General features: G+C 40.7%; 1 protein-coding gene across 5 annotated transcripts in view; it reads right to left on the bottom strand.

Moving 5' to 3' along the window:
- The window catches only part of LOC137342575 (dyslexia-associated protein KIAA0319-like protein), a 79,464-nt gene that overhangs the window by 25,078 nt on the left and 34,529 nt on the right, over positions 1 to 19,857 (bottom strand). For all 5 annotated transcript variants that reach the window (XM_068006549.1, XM_068006546.1, XM_068006548.1 and 2 more), the window contains exons 4-9: positions 18,926 to 19,196; positions 16,865 to 16,966; positions 14,197 to 14,294; positions 10,168 to 10,255; positions 4,903 to 4,995; positions 4,169 to 4,301 (exon numbers count right to left, since the gene is read on the bottom strand). In XM_068006549.1, the coding sequence (XP_067862650.1) occupies positions 4,169 to 4,301; positions 4,903 to 4,995; positions 10,168 to 10,255; positions 14,197 to 14,294; positions 16,865 to 16,966; positions 18,926 to 19,196 (785 nt within the window). The remainder of the gene's footprint in view (positions 1 to 4,168; positions 4,302 to 4,902; positions 4,996 to 10,167; positions 10,256 to 14,196; positions 14,295 to 16,864; positions 16,967 to 18,925; positions 19,197 to 19,857) is intronic.

Here is a 19,857-nt window from a genome sequence, read left to right as displayed (position 1 = left end):
TTATTTGCAATAGTCCAGAACAGATAAAACTTGCTAGTAGTAGCTTATATATAGAGTACGAACGGCTGAACAAGAAAACAAATTAAGTCAGAGTTTCATAAGAACATAAGAAATAGGGGCAAGAGTAGGCCATACTGCTCCGCCATTCAATCAGATCATGGCTGATCTTCAATCGCAACTCCATTTTCCCGCCCGATCCCCCTAGAGATCAAAAATCCATCCATCTCAGCCTTGAATATATTCAATGACTCAGCATCCACAGCCCTCTAGGGTAGAGAATTCCAAAGATTCACAACCCTCTGTGTGAAGAAATTCGTCCTCATCTCAGTCTTGAATGGCCGACCCCATATCCTGTGATTATGCCCCTAGTTTGAGACTCTCTAGCCAGGGGAAACAATCTCTCAGCAAGCCCCGTCAGAATCTTATATGTTTCAAGGAGATAATTTATAATTTTTCTAAACTCAAGGGAGTATAGGCCCATTCTACTCAGCCCCTCCTCATAGGACAACCCTCTCATCCCAGGAATTAATCTAGTGAACCTTCGGTGCACTGCCTCGGAGACAAGGATATCCTTCCTTAGATTAGGAGACCAAAACTGTAGCAGGACTCCAGGTGAGGTGTCACCAATGCCCTGTACAACTGTAGTAAGATTTCCTCACTCTTGTACTCCAACTCCCTTGCAATAAAGGCCAACATGCCATTTGTCTTCCCAATTGCTTGCTGTACCTGCATACCAACTGTGTTTCTTGTACGAGGACACCCAAGTCTGTCTGAATACCAACATCTAATAGTTTCTCACCATTTAAAAGATATTTTATTTTTCTATTCTTCCTACCAAAGTGAATAACCTCACATTTCCCCACATTATAATCCATCTTTCCACCTTCTTCCCCACTCACTCAACCTGTCCATATCCCCTTGCAGCCTCTGTGTCATCCTCACAACTTACTTTCCCATCTAGTTTTGTATTGTCAGCAAACTTGGACACATTACACATGGTCCCTTCATCCAAGTCATTAATATAGATTGTAAATAGTTGAGGCCCAAGCACCAATTCTTGCAGCACCCCACAAGTTACAGCCTGCCTACCTGAGAATGACCCGTTTATCCCAACTCTGTTTTCTGTCCTTTAACCAATCCTCTATCCATCCTAATATATTACCCCCAACCCCATGAGCCCTTACCTTGCGTAACAAACTTTTATGTGGCACCTTATCGAATGCCTTTTGAAAATCCAAGTGTACTACATCCACTGGTTCCCCTTTATCTACCCTGCTAGTTACATCCTCAAAAAACTCAAATAAATTTGTCCAACACAATTTCCCTTTCATAAAGCCATGTTGACTCTGCCTAATCATATGATGATTTTCTAAGTGCCCTGTTACCACTTCCTTAATAATGGATTCCAGCATTTTCCCAACGACCAATGTCAGGCTAACGAGCCTGTAGTTTCCTATTTTCTCTCTCCCTCCCTTCTTGAATAGCGGGGTGACATTTGCTACCTTCCAATCCACTGGGACCGTTCCAGAATCTAGGGAATTTTGGAAGATCATAACCAATGCATCTGCTATCTCTGCAGCCACCTCTTTTAGAACCCTTGGATGTAGGCCATCAGGTCCAGGGCATTTGTCGGCTTTTAGTCCCATTAGTTTGTCCAGTACTTTTTCTCTAGTGATATTAATTGTTTTAAGTTCCTCACTCTCATTTACCCCTTGGCTCCCCACTATTTTTGGTATTCTGTGTGTCTTCAACTGTAAAGACAGATACAAAATATTTGTTTAACACATCTGCCATTTCCTGATTCCCCATTATAATTTCTCTTGTCTCAGCCTCTAGGGGACCAACGTTTATTTTTGCTACTCTCTTCCTTTTTACATATTTGTAGAAGCTCTTACAATCAGTTTTTATATTTCTTGCTAGTTTACTTTCATCTTCTATTTTCTCCCTTATAATCGATTTTTTGGTCATCCTTTGTTGGTTTCTAAAACTCTCCCAATCCCCAGGCTTATTACTCTTCTTGGCAACATTATAGGCCTCTTCTTTCAATCTAATACTCTCCTTAACTTCTTTAGTTAGCTATGTGTCGTGCTATAAATTCAAACCACTAGGGGACAGACCTTAAAAGCTTAAGGCTTTTAATCATGGACAGAAACATGTTTTTAATGACCTAATTCTGTCCTAAATTCACTTTAATTACCACAGTTTACTACTTCAGTTCATTTTACTTTTTTTATTACATTAATAGAATTCATATTTTGATCCATGAATGAACTTCACACCTCTCCATTTACGTGTAAAAATAATGAACTGACACTGTAATCAACTGCTATCTTTGATCCCATGATTGATTTCTATGAATAGCCAGTGGATTCTGCAATCTTAGTGTACTGCTTATGCATTTATAGTTCTGTGTCCTTAAACTGTCATTTCCTTCCCCAAATCTTGACAGAATATGAGTGTAGTGGTTAGGATACCGGAATAGGAACCTAGGGGTAAATTCTAACCCCACAAATGGGTGGGTTGGGGGTGGGTAGGAAGGTAAAAATTGTAAATAAGCGAAACCCAACCCCAACGCAACCTGCCCACTTCCGGTTTTGACAGAGGCGGGTCGAGGGGTGGGCGGTCAGTAAAATCTTTTAAGGAGGCTGCGGGCCTCCATTTTATAGGTTTTTTATTTTTAAACTCTTGGAGGTCTGGATTCCCAGGCCTTCTGTTTCACGCCACGTAAGTGGAGGCGAGAAGGCCTTGGACAACGGGTAAGTGCCTTTATTGCACTGCTTGTGGGCCAGGATGAGCAGGACTGTTTCCTCCAGGCCCAACAAGCCTACCTGCCGTAATCCCACACAGGCAATTGGCCTATCCTGATCTAAGTCGTACCTGCTGGCATCTGCTCCCTGGCGACTGCATGTCAATTTGGCTGGCTATCGGGTGAGAAACCTACTGAAAAAGCTTGAAAGACGACCTTAAGTCAAAATTGTACAGATGTCTGGGAAACCCATACTTACAGGATTCCCATCCTCCACCACCACGCCCCCCCACCACCTCTCTCTTCCTGGTTCTCCATTAAAACTCACTCCCTAGAGTTTGAAAGTTCAAATCCCATCTTGAAAAGTTGAGAAATTTCCACTTCTACCCAGTCTGGACTAAGTGTGACTCCAGTTCCACGCTCTGGTTATCTCTTAAGCAAGCCATGCAGTTGTAAAACAATGCTATGGAAACAGAATACCACCGGGGAAACACCAACACCTCAGGTACTGCAGTGGTTCTCTGGGTAACCAGGAATTTACAATAAATGTGGCATTGCCAAGCATCGTACACATTGAGAACAAAATAAAACTTTTTTTTAGAACCTAAAGTAACTGAAACTGGTTAAGAGCCTGTCAGGACTGATCTATTTATCTGTCTTGCATTTCCCAGGGGTGACAAGAGTAGAACTAATGTGACCGGATTTTGGGTGACTGGTTCACATTATTCAACTGTATGCTTAGATGAAGAAATACATGTGACGTAACTGTTCTTTAGAAGAAAATTCAGTTGGCAATAGTGACAGAGGACAATAATACACCAGGTTGCAAGTTTGCACCTGTAATCCCCAACATGGTGAGTCCTCAATCTCAGCCACTAGCTATCCAGGAGATACTAAGCAGAGACTAGACAGTTCTCCAGCAGGAGGGAGGGAAAAAACTGCAGTGCAAATCACCCTGAGCTGTACTTTAATAGCTCCAAACACTCACTACAAAACCAGTACTAAGAGGTGACAGGAAGCAGACAAACAATCAGCTTCTGACTGCAGAAAAGGGGTAAAAATAAAATGCATTAAAAAGTGAAGAAAATTAAAGTTATGCCTGAGGTACAATTACATCAGCCAATATAGATAGACACACGTATTGTACAGTTTCATGTTGCTTTGAAGCACCCAAAAGATCTGTAAACAGCACAGTACTTCCCACTCAACTGGATGTTGGCAGGTAAAAGTGCCTGGGATGTCACTAAAATCCACTGGCCATAGTTGGGAAAAATTTGATCTTTGTTTGACCTGGCGACTGGGAGAAGCACATGGCAGAAACAGAGCACTCTACATCAGTGGGAGTGAGTAAATTACATTAGCCATCTTAATTCATTCCAAGCACATAGTCCTACTTAAACATAATTTCCTGTATTTGTGTACCTGAATGTGTAATTGCCTGGGACCAAGTCAACCAGTTTTAGTATCTGTGTACTTGCAAGCACCTTCTCCTCTCGCAGGGGACCCTTCACCTCCTCCCATTGGTAACTTATGATTTTATCATCATCTGTACTTTCTGCAAATAGAACAGCATTTATTTCCATTTCAGTTTGACAGCTCTTTTATTGCAAACCAAAACTACTGAAAAGGATTGCCACAGATTTTTAAAAATGCAGAAGCACCCTCATGACCTTTAAGAGGAAATCCAGAAAAACTATTAATTGTGTAGTTGACGCTAGGCAGATGGGTATTTGTTTTAAGTACCTTACTTTAATACACTGGCCATTTAGGATTTACTCCAATAAAAATAGTGCAAACCCTCCAAACTAAACATTTGAGTAAAGCAGAATCCTGGTCAAAGCAGAATATAATCCTTAATTATTCATGTTCATAATGCTTAGTGCAGTAATGTCAATTCAATGCACAGTTTCACCTAAAGATATGTTTAAAGATCTAATTTTTCTCACTTAACACTTCTGTACTTTCCTTTAAAATTAATAGAATGTAAGATTCAGGTGAGCAGACAAGATTAAAAGCCTTGGCCCTTACATAGAATTTCTTGGCAAATTAATTGTTTATCAGGATTTAAAAAAAAGGAAATACAATCAATCAAGCAGAATTCTAACTACAGCCAGATAGTGGATCTGTGTTACGTTAAAATAAGGCTATGAACTCACGGCTGCCATCAATAAAAGTAGACGTTGTTGGCAGTGAGATCTCTTGGATTTTTGGAGAGACAATGGCCACGGGCAACTGATTTAGACGAGGTGCTGCAAAATAAACCAATCATAATTAAATAAAAACATTTTTTAAAGCAACTAATTTGTTAAAACAATAATCACTCAAACAAAAAGATAGGTACGTAGCAAACAAAAGCCATACGGGGAAATCAGCGACATTGCTTGAACAGTGCAGCAGCAAACCCAGCTTCACAGAACAGCCTTCACTGCATTAGAATGTAACGAGCAAATATTTTTTTAACATCTGGGTAATGAAGAACTTTTTTTAGTATTCCAAACGTAAACTATTTTTAGAACTATTCAAGAAATTACAACAGAAATTCTGTAAGCATGTATAATGCTGAATACCATGAAATAGAATGAGAAACATTTACTTTAAAAATCTTGCATGTTCACGACATCACGCCTGTGCCACTTGACTTCCTGTTGTCATATCATAATCAGCCACAAGAACAGGAAACCAGAACTCCAACAAGAATTGTGAAGTTAGATTTGGTTTCATAGAATCAGAGAAAATTTACGGCACAGGAGGCGGCCATTCGGCCCATCATGTCCGCGCTGGCCGAAAATGAGCCACCCAACCAAATCCCACTTTCCAGCATTGGTCCATAGCCCTGTAGGTTACAGCACTTCAGGTGCACATCCAGGTACTTTTTTAATGAGTTGAGAGTTTCTGCCTCTATCACCCTTTCAGGCAGTGAGTTCCAGACCCCCACCACCCTCTGGGTGAAAAAGAATTTCCTTAGCTCCCCTCTATTCCTTCTGCCAATCACTTTAAATCTATGCCCCCTGTTTATTGGCCCCTCTGCTAAGGGAAATAGGTCCTTCCTATCCACTCTATCTAGGCCCCTCAATTTTGTATACCTCAATGAAATCACCCCTCAGCCTCCTCTGTTCCAAAGAGAACAACCCCAGCCTATCCAATCTTTCCTCATAGCTAAAATTCTCCAATCCTGGCAACATCCTTGTAAATCTCCTCTGTACCCTCTAGTGCAATTACATCCTTCCTGTAATGTGGTGACCAGAACTGTACACAGTACTCAAGCTGTGGCCGAACCAGTGTTTCATACAGTTCCAGCATAACCTTCCTGCTCTTATATTCTATGCCTCGGCTAATAAAGGAAAGTATTCCATATGCCTTCTTAACTACCTTATCTACCTGTCCTGCTACCTTCAGGGATCTGTGGACATGCACTCCAAGGTCCTCACTTCCCCAACACCTTTCAGTATCCTCCCATTTATTGTGTACTCCCTTGCCTTGTTTGCCCTCCCCAAATGCATTACCACACACTTCTCCGGATTGAATTCCATTTGTCACTTTTCTGCCCACCTGACCAACACATTGATATCATCCTGCAGTCTACAGCTTTCTTCCTCACCATCAACCACACAGCCAATTTTCGTATCATCTGCAAACTTCTGAATCTTGCCCCCGACATTCAAGTCCAAATCATTAATATATATCACAAAAGGCAAGGGACGAAATACTGAGCCCTGTGGAACCACAATGGAAACAGACTTCCAATCACAAAAACACCTGTCGACCATTACCCTTTGCTCCCTGCCACTGAGCCAATTTTGGATCCAACTTGCCACTCTCCCTTGGATCCTATGGGCATGTACTTTTTTGACCAGTCTGCCATGTGGGACCTTGTCAAAAGCCTTGCTAAAATCCATGTAGTCCACATCAAATGCACTACCCTCATCGACCCTCCTTGTTACCTCCTCAAAAAATTCAATCAAGTTAGTCAGACACGACCTTCCATTAACAAATCCATGTTGACTATCCTTGATTGCTCTGTGCCTTTCTAAGTGACGGTTTATCCTGCCCCTCAGAATTGATTCCAATAATTTGCTCATCACCGAGGTTAGACTGACTGGCCTGTAATTACTCGGTCCATCCCTCGCTCCCTTTTTAAATAATGGTACAATGTTAGCAGTCTTCCAATCCTCCGGCACCACACCTGCATCCAGTGAGGATTGGAAAATGATGGTCAGAGCCTCCGCTATTTGCTCCCTTGCTTCTTTTAACAGCCTGGGATACATTTCATCCGGCCCTGGTCATTTATCTACTTTCAAAGATGCTAGTCCCCTTAATATTTCATTTCACTATATTTATCCCATCCAATATTTCACATTCCTCCGCAACTACAATCTCTGCATCGCCCCCCCTCTTTTGTGAAGACTGATGCAAAATACTCATTAAGAACCATACCAACATGTTCCGCCTCCACACATAAGTTACCTTTTTGGTCTCCAATAGGCCCTACTCTTTCCTTAGTTATCCTCGTGCTCTTAATGTATTTATAAAGCATCTTTGGGTTTTCCTTAATTTTACTTGCCAATATTTTTTCATGCACTCTCTTTGCTTTCCTAATTTCCTTTTTAGTTTCACCCCTGCACTTTTTAATACTCCTCTCGGCTTTCTGTAGTATTAAGTTCTCGGTGTCTGACATAAGCTTTCCTTTTCTGCCTTATCTTACCCTGTACGCTCCTAGACATCTAGGGAGCTCGAGATTTGGCAGCCCCACCCTTTTTCTTTGTGGGAACATGTTTACTCTGCACCCCATGAATGCCTCCCACTGTTCTGACACTGATTTACCTTCAAGTAGCTGTTTCCAGTCCACTTTTGCTAAATCACTTCTTAGCTTAGTAAAATTGGTCTTTCCCCAATTGAGAACTTTAACTCTTGTTCTATCTTTGTCCTTTTCCATAACTATGCTAAAACTAACTGAATTATGATCACTACCACCAAAATGCTCTCCCACTGATACTCCTTCCACCTGTCCAGCCTCATTTCTGAAAACTAAATCCAAAACTGCCCCCTCTCTTGTTGGGCTTGCTACGTACTGGCTAGAAAAGTTCTCCTGAATGCAATTTAAGAATGTTGCGCCCTCTATCCCTTCACACTGTTTCTGTCCCAGAAATCCCCTACTATTACTGCACTTCTCAAAAATTTGCCTACATATTTGCTCTTCTATCTCCCTCTGACTGTTTGGGGGTCTATAGTACACTCCCAGTTGTGTGACTGCCCCTTTTTGTTCCTTAGCTCAACCCATATGGCCTCATTTGATGATCCTTCCAACATATTATCCCTCCTCATAGCTGTAATTGTTTCTTTAACCAAAATTGCCAGTCCCCCACTCTTTTTTAATCCCCTTCTCTATCTCGTCTGAAAACTCTGTAACCAGGAACATTGAGCTGCCATTCCTGCCCCGCTTTAAGCCATGTTTCTGTAATTGCTAGGATATCGTACTGCCACGTATCTATCTGTGCCCTCAGCTCATCTGCCTTATTCACTATACTCCTTGCATTGACGTATATACCTTCATGCACTGCCAAACTCCCTTGCTGCTTATTTTCTAACTTTTGTTTCCTCTGCCTTCCTAGGTCACTTACTAATTTTCTGCCTTCCATCTCCAGTTCTTTCAATAATCTTTTTTTAATTTCAAACAGATAAAATAAATACATAAAATGAAAGAAACGGCTATCAATAGACTGGAAAGCTTGGATGCCATACACGAAGATAACCTTAACTAGCTTCTTCATGACTTTCAATGGAACAGCCCCTATTCCCCTGCTTTTTTCTCATATGTCATCCCTCTTTTAAAGAAAATAATCCTGTTGTCCTGCCTTCTTTTAAAAAGCCATTGTATACTACCTTTTTTAAATAACTTACCCCAGTTATGCTTTTTTAAAAAAATGTAAATTGCCACTGTTATCCTGCTTTTTCTTATTACCCTTATTGTGCTGCTTTTCTTCTGATAGCCCCAAGTGTGTTTCTTTTTTAAAAAAATAACCTGATTCTGGTGCCTTTTCAAAAAAAAAAATGCCCTAGTTGTGTTGCCTTTATTTTATAAAAAAGCCCAATAGTGTTTTTTTTTAAATAGCCGCAGTTCTGCTCCTTTGATTCCATAGCCTTGGTTCTGCTCCATTTTATTCTTTTTAAAAACAGCCTCAGTTGTCCCCTCTATTTAGATAAAAAGTTTCTGCTCCTTTTCTTTCATACACTGTTCTCAGGAATTTATCTTTCAGAATAGCCCCAGTTCTATTCCCTGTTAAAAAAATAACCTTGTCGAAAGCATCACGGGAAATTGACTAGTATTATTTGAAAAATCTAATATCTGCAAGCACTTCAACTACAAATTCCTATATCCACATTTATAATGGAAACTGCCATGTAAACTTGTCTTGCTGTAACTACATACTCGTGTAAGTGGAGGCAATACAATGGCAGGAGGGCATAATTACAGCATGATAAGTTTACCCATGTAGTTCCCATTGTAAATATGGTCACATGAATTTATAATGGAGAAAGTTGACAGGAATAGTGTGCTGGTACAAGATTTTTTAAATATATTGTAGTGAATATCAAATATTATACAAAAATAAGGACAGAATGTATGACTTCACAATGGGACTGAATTACATCTGTGTGCCCTGGTTCAATTATCCCCCGCCCTTTAACTCTGCTTTCACCAGAAGACTACACTTGATCTTGATTTCCATGTGCAATGCGATGTGAGATCAACTAGAAATAAATGTAAAATCTTACATCTGCATTCATTTCCTCTGTACAAAACCTGTCAAAAGAAAAACATTTCCCAAAATCTCCAGGAACAAATCTGACCTTTTCAATGACGTCAAGTTGAAATTGCTACTAATTCATTGTTTAAAACCAATAAAATGAACCTGTGTGATTGATGCAGATCCTTCACATAATGAATGTTTTGGATACTTGTAAACAGGAATAGATTGTCAGTTTATAGCATGTATGGTAACATTTGCACATTGGGTTGTCTACAGTTCATTTTGTAATCTGAGAGCAATGCTAATCTCACATGATTCTTATAGAGCAAATTGTAAGCATATTCTGAAAAATATTCAAGGATTTCTCAGTAATATTACACACAAGTTAGCACCCATAAGCTATTAATTCACCATTGGTTAAACAATTTTAAGTCACCTCAATTTACTTCCTTCTCCGTTCCATAGTTTAGTTTCTAACCCCTTCATGGTCAGCTCCGAGAATGCATGGCCCTTTGGCAAGCTGTGCTTTGTGGTGATAAACAGTCATGCCAGGATGCTTTACCAGTCAACCTGCTATTAACATACATACACCCTTACACTTTAATGATCCTTTTTCTGTATTCTGTACCTCCTGCCAAACTTGAGGTTGTGTTTAAAGCCAGGAATACCAACCTGGTTTAACAGTCACATTCACCGATCCTTCTCCATATGCATTGTCTCCTTGAACAATTAGTTTAAACACGTAGAAACCAGCCGAAAGCTGAAAAATGGAAATACCGTTCAGGTTAATATGTGGTGCACAGTATAAACATTGCACTAAAACTACATATAATGGAAAATACTTTTTATGTAAAGTTAGAAAGTTTGTTTATAGAGTATATACATTGTACAATATGTTTGAAGCATATCTAAATTAAAAATATCAAAACTTATCATGCTATACTTACCCATTCCTTGTTTATTCTAACATTGATGTGGAGATGCCGGTGATGGACTGGGGTGGACAAATGTAAGGAATCTTACAACACCAGGTTATAGTCCAACAAATTTATTTTAAAATCACAAGCTTCCGAAAGCTTGTGATTTTAAAATAAATTTGTTGGACTATAACCTGGTGTTGTAAGATTCCTTACATTTATTCTAACATTGTATGATTGTTATTAGCCTCTTAACATTGTGAATTTGTAAGCACTAACCAGATGACACCACGAATCAATCAGATCCCAACTTTGGTCCATGCTAAAAATGTAACACCACAGACAAGATTGCTGGGGAAAAGCAGTGATACATTTCCATTCCCATTCCCCCTGTTAATCCTCTACTCCCAACATTTTGCCCCTCCCTGTTACCAAAGTAAGGCCATTTCTGCAGCGATAGCTGCTGTTACATTAGCACTATTTAAATTCAGATTCTGGAAGATGGACCTCCATGAGACAACTCCCAGCATTTACACTGCTAAATCCATGTTAGACTCATTAAAAAAAAGTCTCCAAGTCTCTGGAATGAAAAGCCAGATTTAGCAAAATAAACAGGAGCCAACTCACAGACACCAGGGGCTCGAATTTAGCAGGCCTGCGGGTTCCCAGCGGGTGGTCCTCCGGGAGCGTCGAAAACGCGAACGGCGAAATTAGTGGGTTGCCCACGCGATCGTAGCAGGCAATCCACTAATAGGATCCAATTACCTGCTCCTCCGGGGTCCACGGCGCTGGCCTGCGCGTCGGGCGGGCTGCGCATGCGCAGTACGATCTGTCAGCTGGAGGCTCTCTAGTTAAAGGGGCAGTCCTCCACTGACAGATGCTGCAACCAATGGGACAAATTGCAGCATGGAGCAGCCCAGGGGGAAGGCTGCTCCCAGTTTAATGATGCCTCACCCCAGGTATCATCAGATGGGGTGAGGAGGAGGGGGAGGACACAGATCTTCCCCCCGGCGGGCGGGAGGAAGCGGCCTGCCTCTGCCACCAAGGCCTGGCTCGAGGTGGCAGAGGGGGTCACCTGCGCCACCAACATATCGCCCACCTGCATACAGTGCAGGAGGCGCTGCAATCACCGCAGTAGGTCAGCCACAGTGAGAACACGAAGTCTTTCCCCTACACTCCGTCTGCCACAACACTGCCCCCACCCCAAATCTCCTTCGGCACCGCCAACACTATTCTGTCACATCACCCTTCATGCCCACTCACACCCCATCCTCATCTTACCTCCACCTACTCACCTCGCCATTACTCATCCTGCCACTAACACGCGACCCAATCCTCATACAATCTCATGGCTCCATCCCATACTCACCCTCTCGTGCATCTCCCTCACGGCCAGCCTCACTCAACCTGCCACCACCTGTGCTGCAGCCACAGGGCATGCATCACATATGTGCAGTAGGCAGGGTAAGGCAAACGTCTCGTCAGCATGAAGGGGGTGCACAAGGGTGTCTGAGGGTTTGTCATGGGTGTTACCCATATTGAATTTCAGAGCCACAAACAGCACACATTATATTGACACCACCACTGCCATGTCTCCGCGAATCCTGTCCATTGTGTCCAATAATGCCCGCTCCTGGGTATCACTATGAGGACCCACCACTGATGCCACCCATCGTGTTACTGCAGAGTAGGTGCAGGTGTATTTGCAGGGCTCGTCCGCGCAGACAACTGAGAGACATCGGCGGTGTTGCCGGCTGCACCCTGGAAGGATGCGGAGGAGAAGGTGTGGAGGACAGTGGTGACTTTGCCAGCGACAGGTAAGCAGTTGGTGCTGGGGCCAGCCAGGAGCAGCTCGGCATGAAAGAGGCTGCAGATCTCCACGACTACATGTCGAGCGAATCTGCGCCTCCCTGTGCACTGCTGCTTGGAGAGGTCCGGGGAGCTGCGCCTCGGTCTGTGGACCCTGTGGCGAGGGTAGTGCCCTCTGCGACGCGTCTCTCTCTGTCGGTAGCCCTCCCTCCTGCTGTGCAGGTGGGCGTGCAACCACACCGTGTTGGGGGGATCCACGTCTCTGCGGCGGACGGCGTGGACTGCGAGGCTGCTGGTGGTGGTCATGCTCTTCGTCCTCCGAGGGTGTCCACACACCACCCAACTGGCAGGTGTTGGTCTGAGGGGTTGTGCAGGGTAGGTGTGTGGGTCCTCGGACTGGGGCTGCGGTTTCGTGTCGGTCTGTCCTCTGGCTTGGCCGGGGGGTGGTGGGGGGCAGGGGTTGCCCTATGTGACGTGGTGGCCTCCTGCGTGGGTGAGGGCGCTCCCTCGTGGAGCGCACCTTGGCACCTGCCACAGGCTGCTGGCTGCAACACGCCTGGTTTGAAGGGTCCTGTTTCCCCCAGTGTGGGAAACTGACTGCTTTGAACGTAAAATCCCACACTTCCTCTTTTGACAGCTGCTTCAGCTCATTAACTGACCACAACGAGCAAGTTAAGTACTCTCAAGTGGAACCCCGCTGGCTTTAATTGCCTGCGGGATTCCCACCAGCGGGGCTTGCGCGCGCAGCCCCGCACGTCAGCGCGGTACCCGGAAGTGGCCGGGATTTCGTCCGAATCCGGTCACGTGATCGGAGATCGGGATTTTCGGGGCCCCCCCGCTGGAAACCCGCAGGTAACCCGACCCTAAAATCGAGCCCCAGGTTCCTGGAATCAGAATTAAAATGGCACCAATAATATAAAAGTACCAGACATAAAGAAAGGAAGTTAAAAAAGATAGAGGCACATCGTAAGAGACAGAGATAAGAACAAATATGAAGAAACAGCCAGTGCAAATAAAAAAACTTGTAGGTAAACAGAGTTATACAGGTGACACAAGAAAATGCAAGGGACAGAAAAAAAAAAAAGCACGACAGAAAGAATTGGAGTGGAAGGCAAGTAGCAGGACAACATTTAAAAAAAATCTTTATCAGCTGGTATATTTGAAATGGTAGAAATTGTATCCAGGGGTGAGAAGCCATGAATTGTCACGGGTAGATCAAATATGCAGCGTTAATTCATTAAAAAAAATATAGTAATCTTTTGCCAAGTCAGCCACTATTCTGATCATTTCATTTAGGTCAATTTCAAGAGCAAAATTAACAATGAAGTATATATTTAAGTTATTGTTAATTTACTGGGCAGTTAACATGCTTATTGACCCACATAATTTAATCCACATCCTGGCTGCTTCCTGGTTGACTGTTAATACCTTGCGTAATTCTTACTGATGTTACACTGCATTAAGGCCATGGTTCAAAAGTTAACTAATCGCTTTAGGTATAATGATATAGTAATAAATTAAACCTTAATTCTGTAACAGACAACAACTACTTAGTCAATTCTTGCTCTTTAAAACAATTATTTTAAAATGATGTACACAAAGATCTATATCTGCATTTGTGGTGATAGCACAAATCAAGTTTACTGCCTGTTCAAGAGTTGGTCAGAAAAAGGATTTATAGACTAAAAGCAGAATTTTCCCAAATGATTGATATGCGCTTATACACGACTGCCTTTCACTAACTGACTAACGTGGTCAAATCATGGGGCTTTATTGAGAATTAATTGTGTAAACATGCCATAACATACTGCCCCAGACAACATACCATGTTCATTCACATCGTAATCTCTATTGTTAGAGTTGCCTATTCACTAATATTCCTGTTGTATCAGGTTAAGGAACAACCCACCGAACATATTAATAATTACAACAACAACTAGATCACTCGGGTAATTAATTGTTTTCATCCACTTACTTTGGAGAGTTTGAGAGTCTTTGAGTGTTTGCCCTCCATTTCTCCCATATTGTCCTGTGGGTATGAGATAAGCTGCCAATCATATTTATAGGTCGATCCTCGAAAACATGAACAACAACATAGAATCAGAGCTGTGTTTTATTTTAAAACCAGATCCTGGTGTGACAATTTCTTCATGGCAAATCAATGATATACACTTGAACATGTAAAGGGAATGCTTTCAATATAAAGTAATTCCACATCTATGCTGTTTAAAAGTCTCCTAACTCATGGAGTGATTTACAAGTTTAGTAACATTTTCCCTCTCTGTCGAGACCTCATCTTGGAACTCCTCAGCTGATATCAGCTACAGATTCTGATTACACTAGAAATCCCAGATTGGCGTCATATGGGAGAAGGGTCCTGTGGGACATAAACACCAGCATGGACCGGTTGGGCTGAAAGGCCTGTTTCTGTGCTGCACATTCTATATAATTACCAATGCTTGATGCCAATTGGGAAGAATCAGAACTGGGAAGCTTCATTATCAGACAGGTACCTGGCTGGCCTCAAATCTGATTGTTCTAAATGTCGTTTGACTTGAGCCAGAGAAAAGGCACGTGAGATTTTACACCGAGCCAAATGGGGTTGGGATACTTTATATTGAAAATACTTCCACTTCACATAGCTTCCTGAAGAAAAACTATTTCTTTTTTTACAACAAAAATTTCACTGTAAAATCTAAATGATAAAAATTATTAGTGTGAATTTTGTGAATTATAAAGTTAGAAATTGTTTTATGAACACATTTTAAAAATTAAGTTCTATTATTCCAGAGAAAAACATCTCCCACTGTGCTAATTAAAAAAATATTTTTTGAGTCTGAACCTATTTATTGAACAGGATACTTCAACCAAAGGTTATCACTGTGTAGTTAACATTAACAATATGTAACACAAATATTATTCATACATACACATTGAAGCAGATACTCTGTATTTCCCAAATTTTATTTTAAAATTACATTATACAACCTGTAAAAATTAAACAGCTGAACTGCAACGAAGAGTAAAATTTTGTATAATTCACAATAACCAAAAGCAACCCAACCTGTAAGCTGCTGTGTTGCATATGGCACACAAACACAACAATGTCCAAAAGCTACTGGCATTCAAAAAACCCTTAATAAAATTGTAAATTGTATTATAAATCGTACTGATGATGGCAGTGAATTACAGACAAAGAGTCTCAGAGTTTACTTCACAAAGCAAAAGAACTTTGCTCTCAGTTAGTGACATCATTTGAATCCTTACTTGAATTCCTAATGTTTAATGTACATCACTAACTGCCACCCAGTATCTTCTATGTACACAGAATGAAGGCACATTTATTTTTTGAAACACTTGCAAATGAGGATCTTATAGCTTCTGCAACTGCATTTCTTAAAAAAAACTCAACTGCAGAAATGAATAAAAGCTGCTGTTATAACAACCCTTTGAAGGACATGACTTGTTGGCGTTAGAGTGTTTCCTAAATTATTGAATGACTCTATCCACATTATTTAAAATGCTGTGTATAGCGATAATATTAGTTTGATTTTAATATGATTGTGATATCACAGTCAGCCTCCAAAGTCGCTAACTGGTCCGTGAAGTAACTGGGTTACCACTATCCAATCAGATCCCAACATTGGTTCATTCTTTTGCCAGACGGCATTTCTGTCACTTTAAAAGGAGTATCCTTCCAACTGATCTGTGCACACTTTGAATAAAATTTGAATACGTTCAGTTTTATAAAATTACAACAGGTTTTTATTTTGAATGGAACTTTTCCTTCTGTGCTGGTGATTTACGATCAAGTGACAAGTCAATCTGTTAGCGGGCTTGGACACAAAGATCAGTACAAGGTGTCTTTTTCAAAATATTCCAACTATGGCTAGTCACCCACAATAGTTATTTCCACTATTTCGCCAAGTGACTAAGATCATTCCATTTCATAGAAACAGCCACCTTGTTAATTGTATCATGTGATTTGTACCATTTAGTGTTAAATGTATTCAGGTGCTGTGTGTCAATTGGGACTCTTGTATCCTTTTTATATGAGAGCTTATCTGGTGGGGGCGGTGTATAAGGGGAATCTGTGAATAAAGGCTTGGAAGCAACTGAAAACCAGGATCTAGTATTCTATCCTTCACCACTTGGCTATCCAATTTATACCACATCTCACCCACCACTGATACTGAAGTATGATGAGGTTTGGTTTTTGCTTATGACTTTATTCTGCAACATAAGCTGCAAAGCAACACTAAGAATAACCTTGCCTCATTGGAAAGGGCATTTCCAAAAGGCTATCTTGCTCATCAAAAGACTGCAATTGGAATACTGAAATGTGTTAAAGAAACAGAAGGAAAAAAATGCTTATATTGTTTTTCCAACAATTTGCGTAATTCATGTATATGAATAAATGTCAGCCACATCACCTTCCAATCCCACAAGGACATACCCATGGAGTTTTTATGGTTCTGTTACAGAGATCAGACTTGAAAGGGTTAATACAAAAGGGTATTCAGTATTTTAAAAGCTAAAAGTGTATAAGACATGATTCATTGGAATAGAGACTGACAGCCAAGATAAGACAATCCACTAAGTGCATTCATTCCTTTCCCGGGAAACAAATCCAGTCCTCTTACCTTCAGGCGGTTTCTGTAGCACATATGCATTCAGTTCAACCTCATTCTTTGGCAGAGTGACCTCCACCCTGTCTCCAGCTGAAACAACCAGTTCCTTCAGCACTAACACAGAAGACAAACGATGCTTTAACATAGAGAATCCAAACAAACTTCCAATATCAACCATCCAGTTCCAATTCAGCATACTGAATAATGATTGTCTGAGGCAGATTTAAAAATATGAACAAGTTTTCTATTCTGCACATTCAAAAGTTGACCTTCGTACAACTTCCATTACAGTTTGTAGTTTATGTAAGGAGCTCATCGAAACCCAACTAGCGAATAAGCAATTTAATATGCAAATCTTCACAGGCAACTTTAATTAATGTCATTACCCCAACCACCGAATTAATACTTTTAATCACTCTCATCCAGTTTTGCAATTCTATAACCCTATACTGCTCATTTCATTATTTGATACCCCTTTTTTAGTATTTGCTATTTTAATTTCTGTTTGCACTGAATAAATTTGCTTTTGATATTTAGTTGGTAAACTGGTTATGATAATGACTATACTGTATTCTGTGAGGGATCCAGATAGATGACTTATGTCTGAATATGTGTCAACGTAAATCCATAAAAACAATATTAAAGGACATGGAGTTTGATCCTTCTGGAGAATTGGTAATTCTTTTCCCGTTTTTCTTTGATATAATGATCCTCCCCCACCCTCATATAAACTAATAGCTCAGAAAAATGTTATTTATGATTAGCAAATTTGGACACTAACACAGGTTTAGATTCAAATCTCTAATGAAAAGCATATTTCTATAAAATTACATTGCATTTATCAAAATCACTAACGGGCAAAAGTAAAGGAGGGGAGCAGAAAGACAAACAAAAAATGCTGCACTGTACATACATATAGATGAGGAAACATTATTCAGAAATATTAATTCAGATACCAATAGTGCAAAAACAGTGTCCTGGAATAAATTATACAAAGAGTTTAATAAATGTGTTGACAGTATTGTATTCCAAAAGCAAACCTGAGAAATTGGGAACATTATATAAACATACGACATCTAATCCTAGGCAAGAGACAACTCCAAAGTAGAGTAAATATGAGACACTTCCACTTAAAACTTTCCTAATTTTTTTAAAATCAACACATATTAAAGTGGAACAATAGGCTGGAAGTGTCATTTCAGTGTTAACCTTGGCTCAGTGATCGCACTCTTGCCTCTGAGATAGAAGGTCAGGGGTTCAAGCCTCACTCCAGAGACTTGAGCACATAATCTAGGCTGACACTTCAGTGCAGTACCGAAGGAGTGCTGTTCTATTGCAGATGCCGTCTTTCAGATGAGACATTAAACTGAGACCTCACCTGTCCTCTCAAAAATAGATTATCAGGTCTTTCATTTCATTGCTGTTTGAGACTATGCTCAAATTAGTTGCTGTGTTTCCCTATGTTACAACAGTGACTACACTTCAAAAGTACTTCATTGGCTGTGAAGGGCTTTGGGTTGTCCTGTGGTCATGAAAGGCACTATATAAATGCAAGTTCTTTCTTTCAAACTGCTCTTTTCTTTCCTCTTCCAAAAGACCATGAAGGAAAAAAATACTTGCACACAAGGAGGAGATATTTTTATATTTTGTTATTGAAAAAATAGTTTGTTGGAGACAAACAGAAGGGTTAATTTTCACCTTCAACTCATGGGCAATAATCTAGCAGGACGGACAGCCCAACCATTGCAGAATCTGCCTGATTTTCATCCCAATGAAATCAATGGGATGAAAATTGGGTGGGTTCTACATAGGGTGAGTGATCTGCTCAGCCAGATTACCGCCCAGGCAGTGATGATGAAAATTCACCCGATTATGTCAAGTCTCCTGACTAGAAAGACCTGCTCGGATTATGAATTTTACAGTCAGCCTTCTGCTGATTGTCATTAAATGGAGCAGGAATCAGTGTATTTTATTACCGCTGGTTTTCCATCCCACTACTGAAGTGTAAATGAAACAATCAATATTTGTAGCACCTATGCTGCCAAGGTAGGTCAGTCACTAAATTCAGCTCACTTGGTTTTTCTGGAACAACTGTGGTTGCACTTGTTGTGCTGGATGTAGAAGCAGGAGTTGTACTTTGCGTTATCACAGTAGTTTTCTCTTGTGCTGGCAGGGTTTTCAGGAGTGGGGTCTGAACGGTGATAACTGGCAATGTCCCAACTATACTGTCGTTGGTTGTATTCATTTGTGTCCATTTCTGATTGGCTGGTGGACTGGACAATTTGGAATTAGAAGAAGGAACAACCAAAGAGGCAGTGTTTGGCAAAGAGGTTCCTTTCGGGACCTAAATAAATTGGCAAAAAAAAAAATTAATTCCTTGATCACACATACATTTTGCTAAAATTAAAATATGATTTTTATAACTTTATTTGAAAAATCGTGATCTAAAAATGGAATAGGAATACCTCTTAAAATGCATTTACAAAATAAAACTTAAAGTATTCCTGCAGAAATTTAAACCCAGGAACATTAGTGCTGAAAGAGTTAAATAGAAATGAAAACACTTGAATGTATCTTGCATATAAAATAGAAGTATTAGATTACCCCTTACCAATTAGAATGACATTTTTAATATACAATCTTAAATAGCTAATAAGATGGAGCACCCCTTGCAAGTGTTTGTAACTTCACCTGTATAATAGTGCAAAGTATAGCTGGTGAAATTTCAGCATAAACTTTTTTTTTTAAGATTTTTGTTTTTCATAAAAACATAACCCTCTATACTTTAAAATGTTAGAAATGTTGGGCTGTTAAGTTTAGAACAATTTCATTTATAAAGCACTTTTAACAAATGTCCCAATTGTTTGGGGGGGGGGGGGGGGGGGGGCGGGCGGGCGTGGTACAGAGCACTGAGCAGGAATTGGAAGATTAGTGAAGGTGGAGTGCAAACATGTGGGTCGAGCACATATGGGACATTAAAATCAGAACAAATGATGCTCACCACT

This window comes from Heptranchias perlo, chromosome 26 (assembly GCF_035084215.1).
Source record: "Heptranchias perlo isolate sHepPer1 chromosome 26, sHepPer1.hap1, whole genome shotgun sequence".
In the NCBI taxonomy this organism is placed as follows: domain Eukaryota; kingdom Metazoa; phylum Chordata; class Chondrichthyes; order Hexanchiformes; family Hexanchidae; genus Heptranchias; species Heptranchias perlo.
The sequence above is the reverse complement of the archived record's forward strand: the minus strand, read 5'-3'. Positions and strand labels throughout refer to the sequence as shown.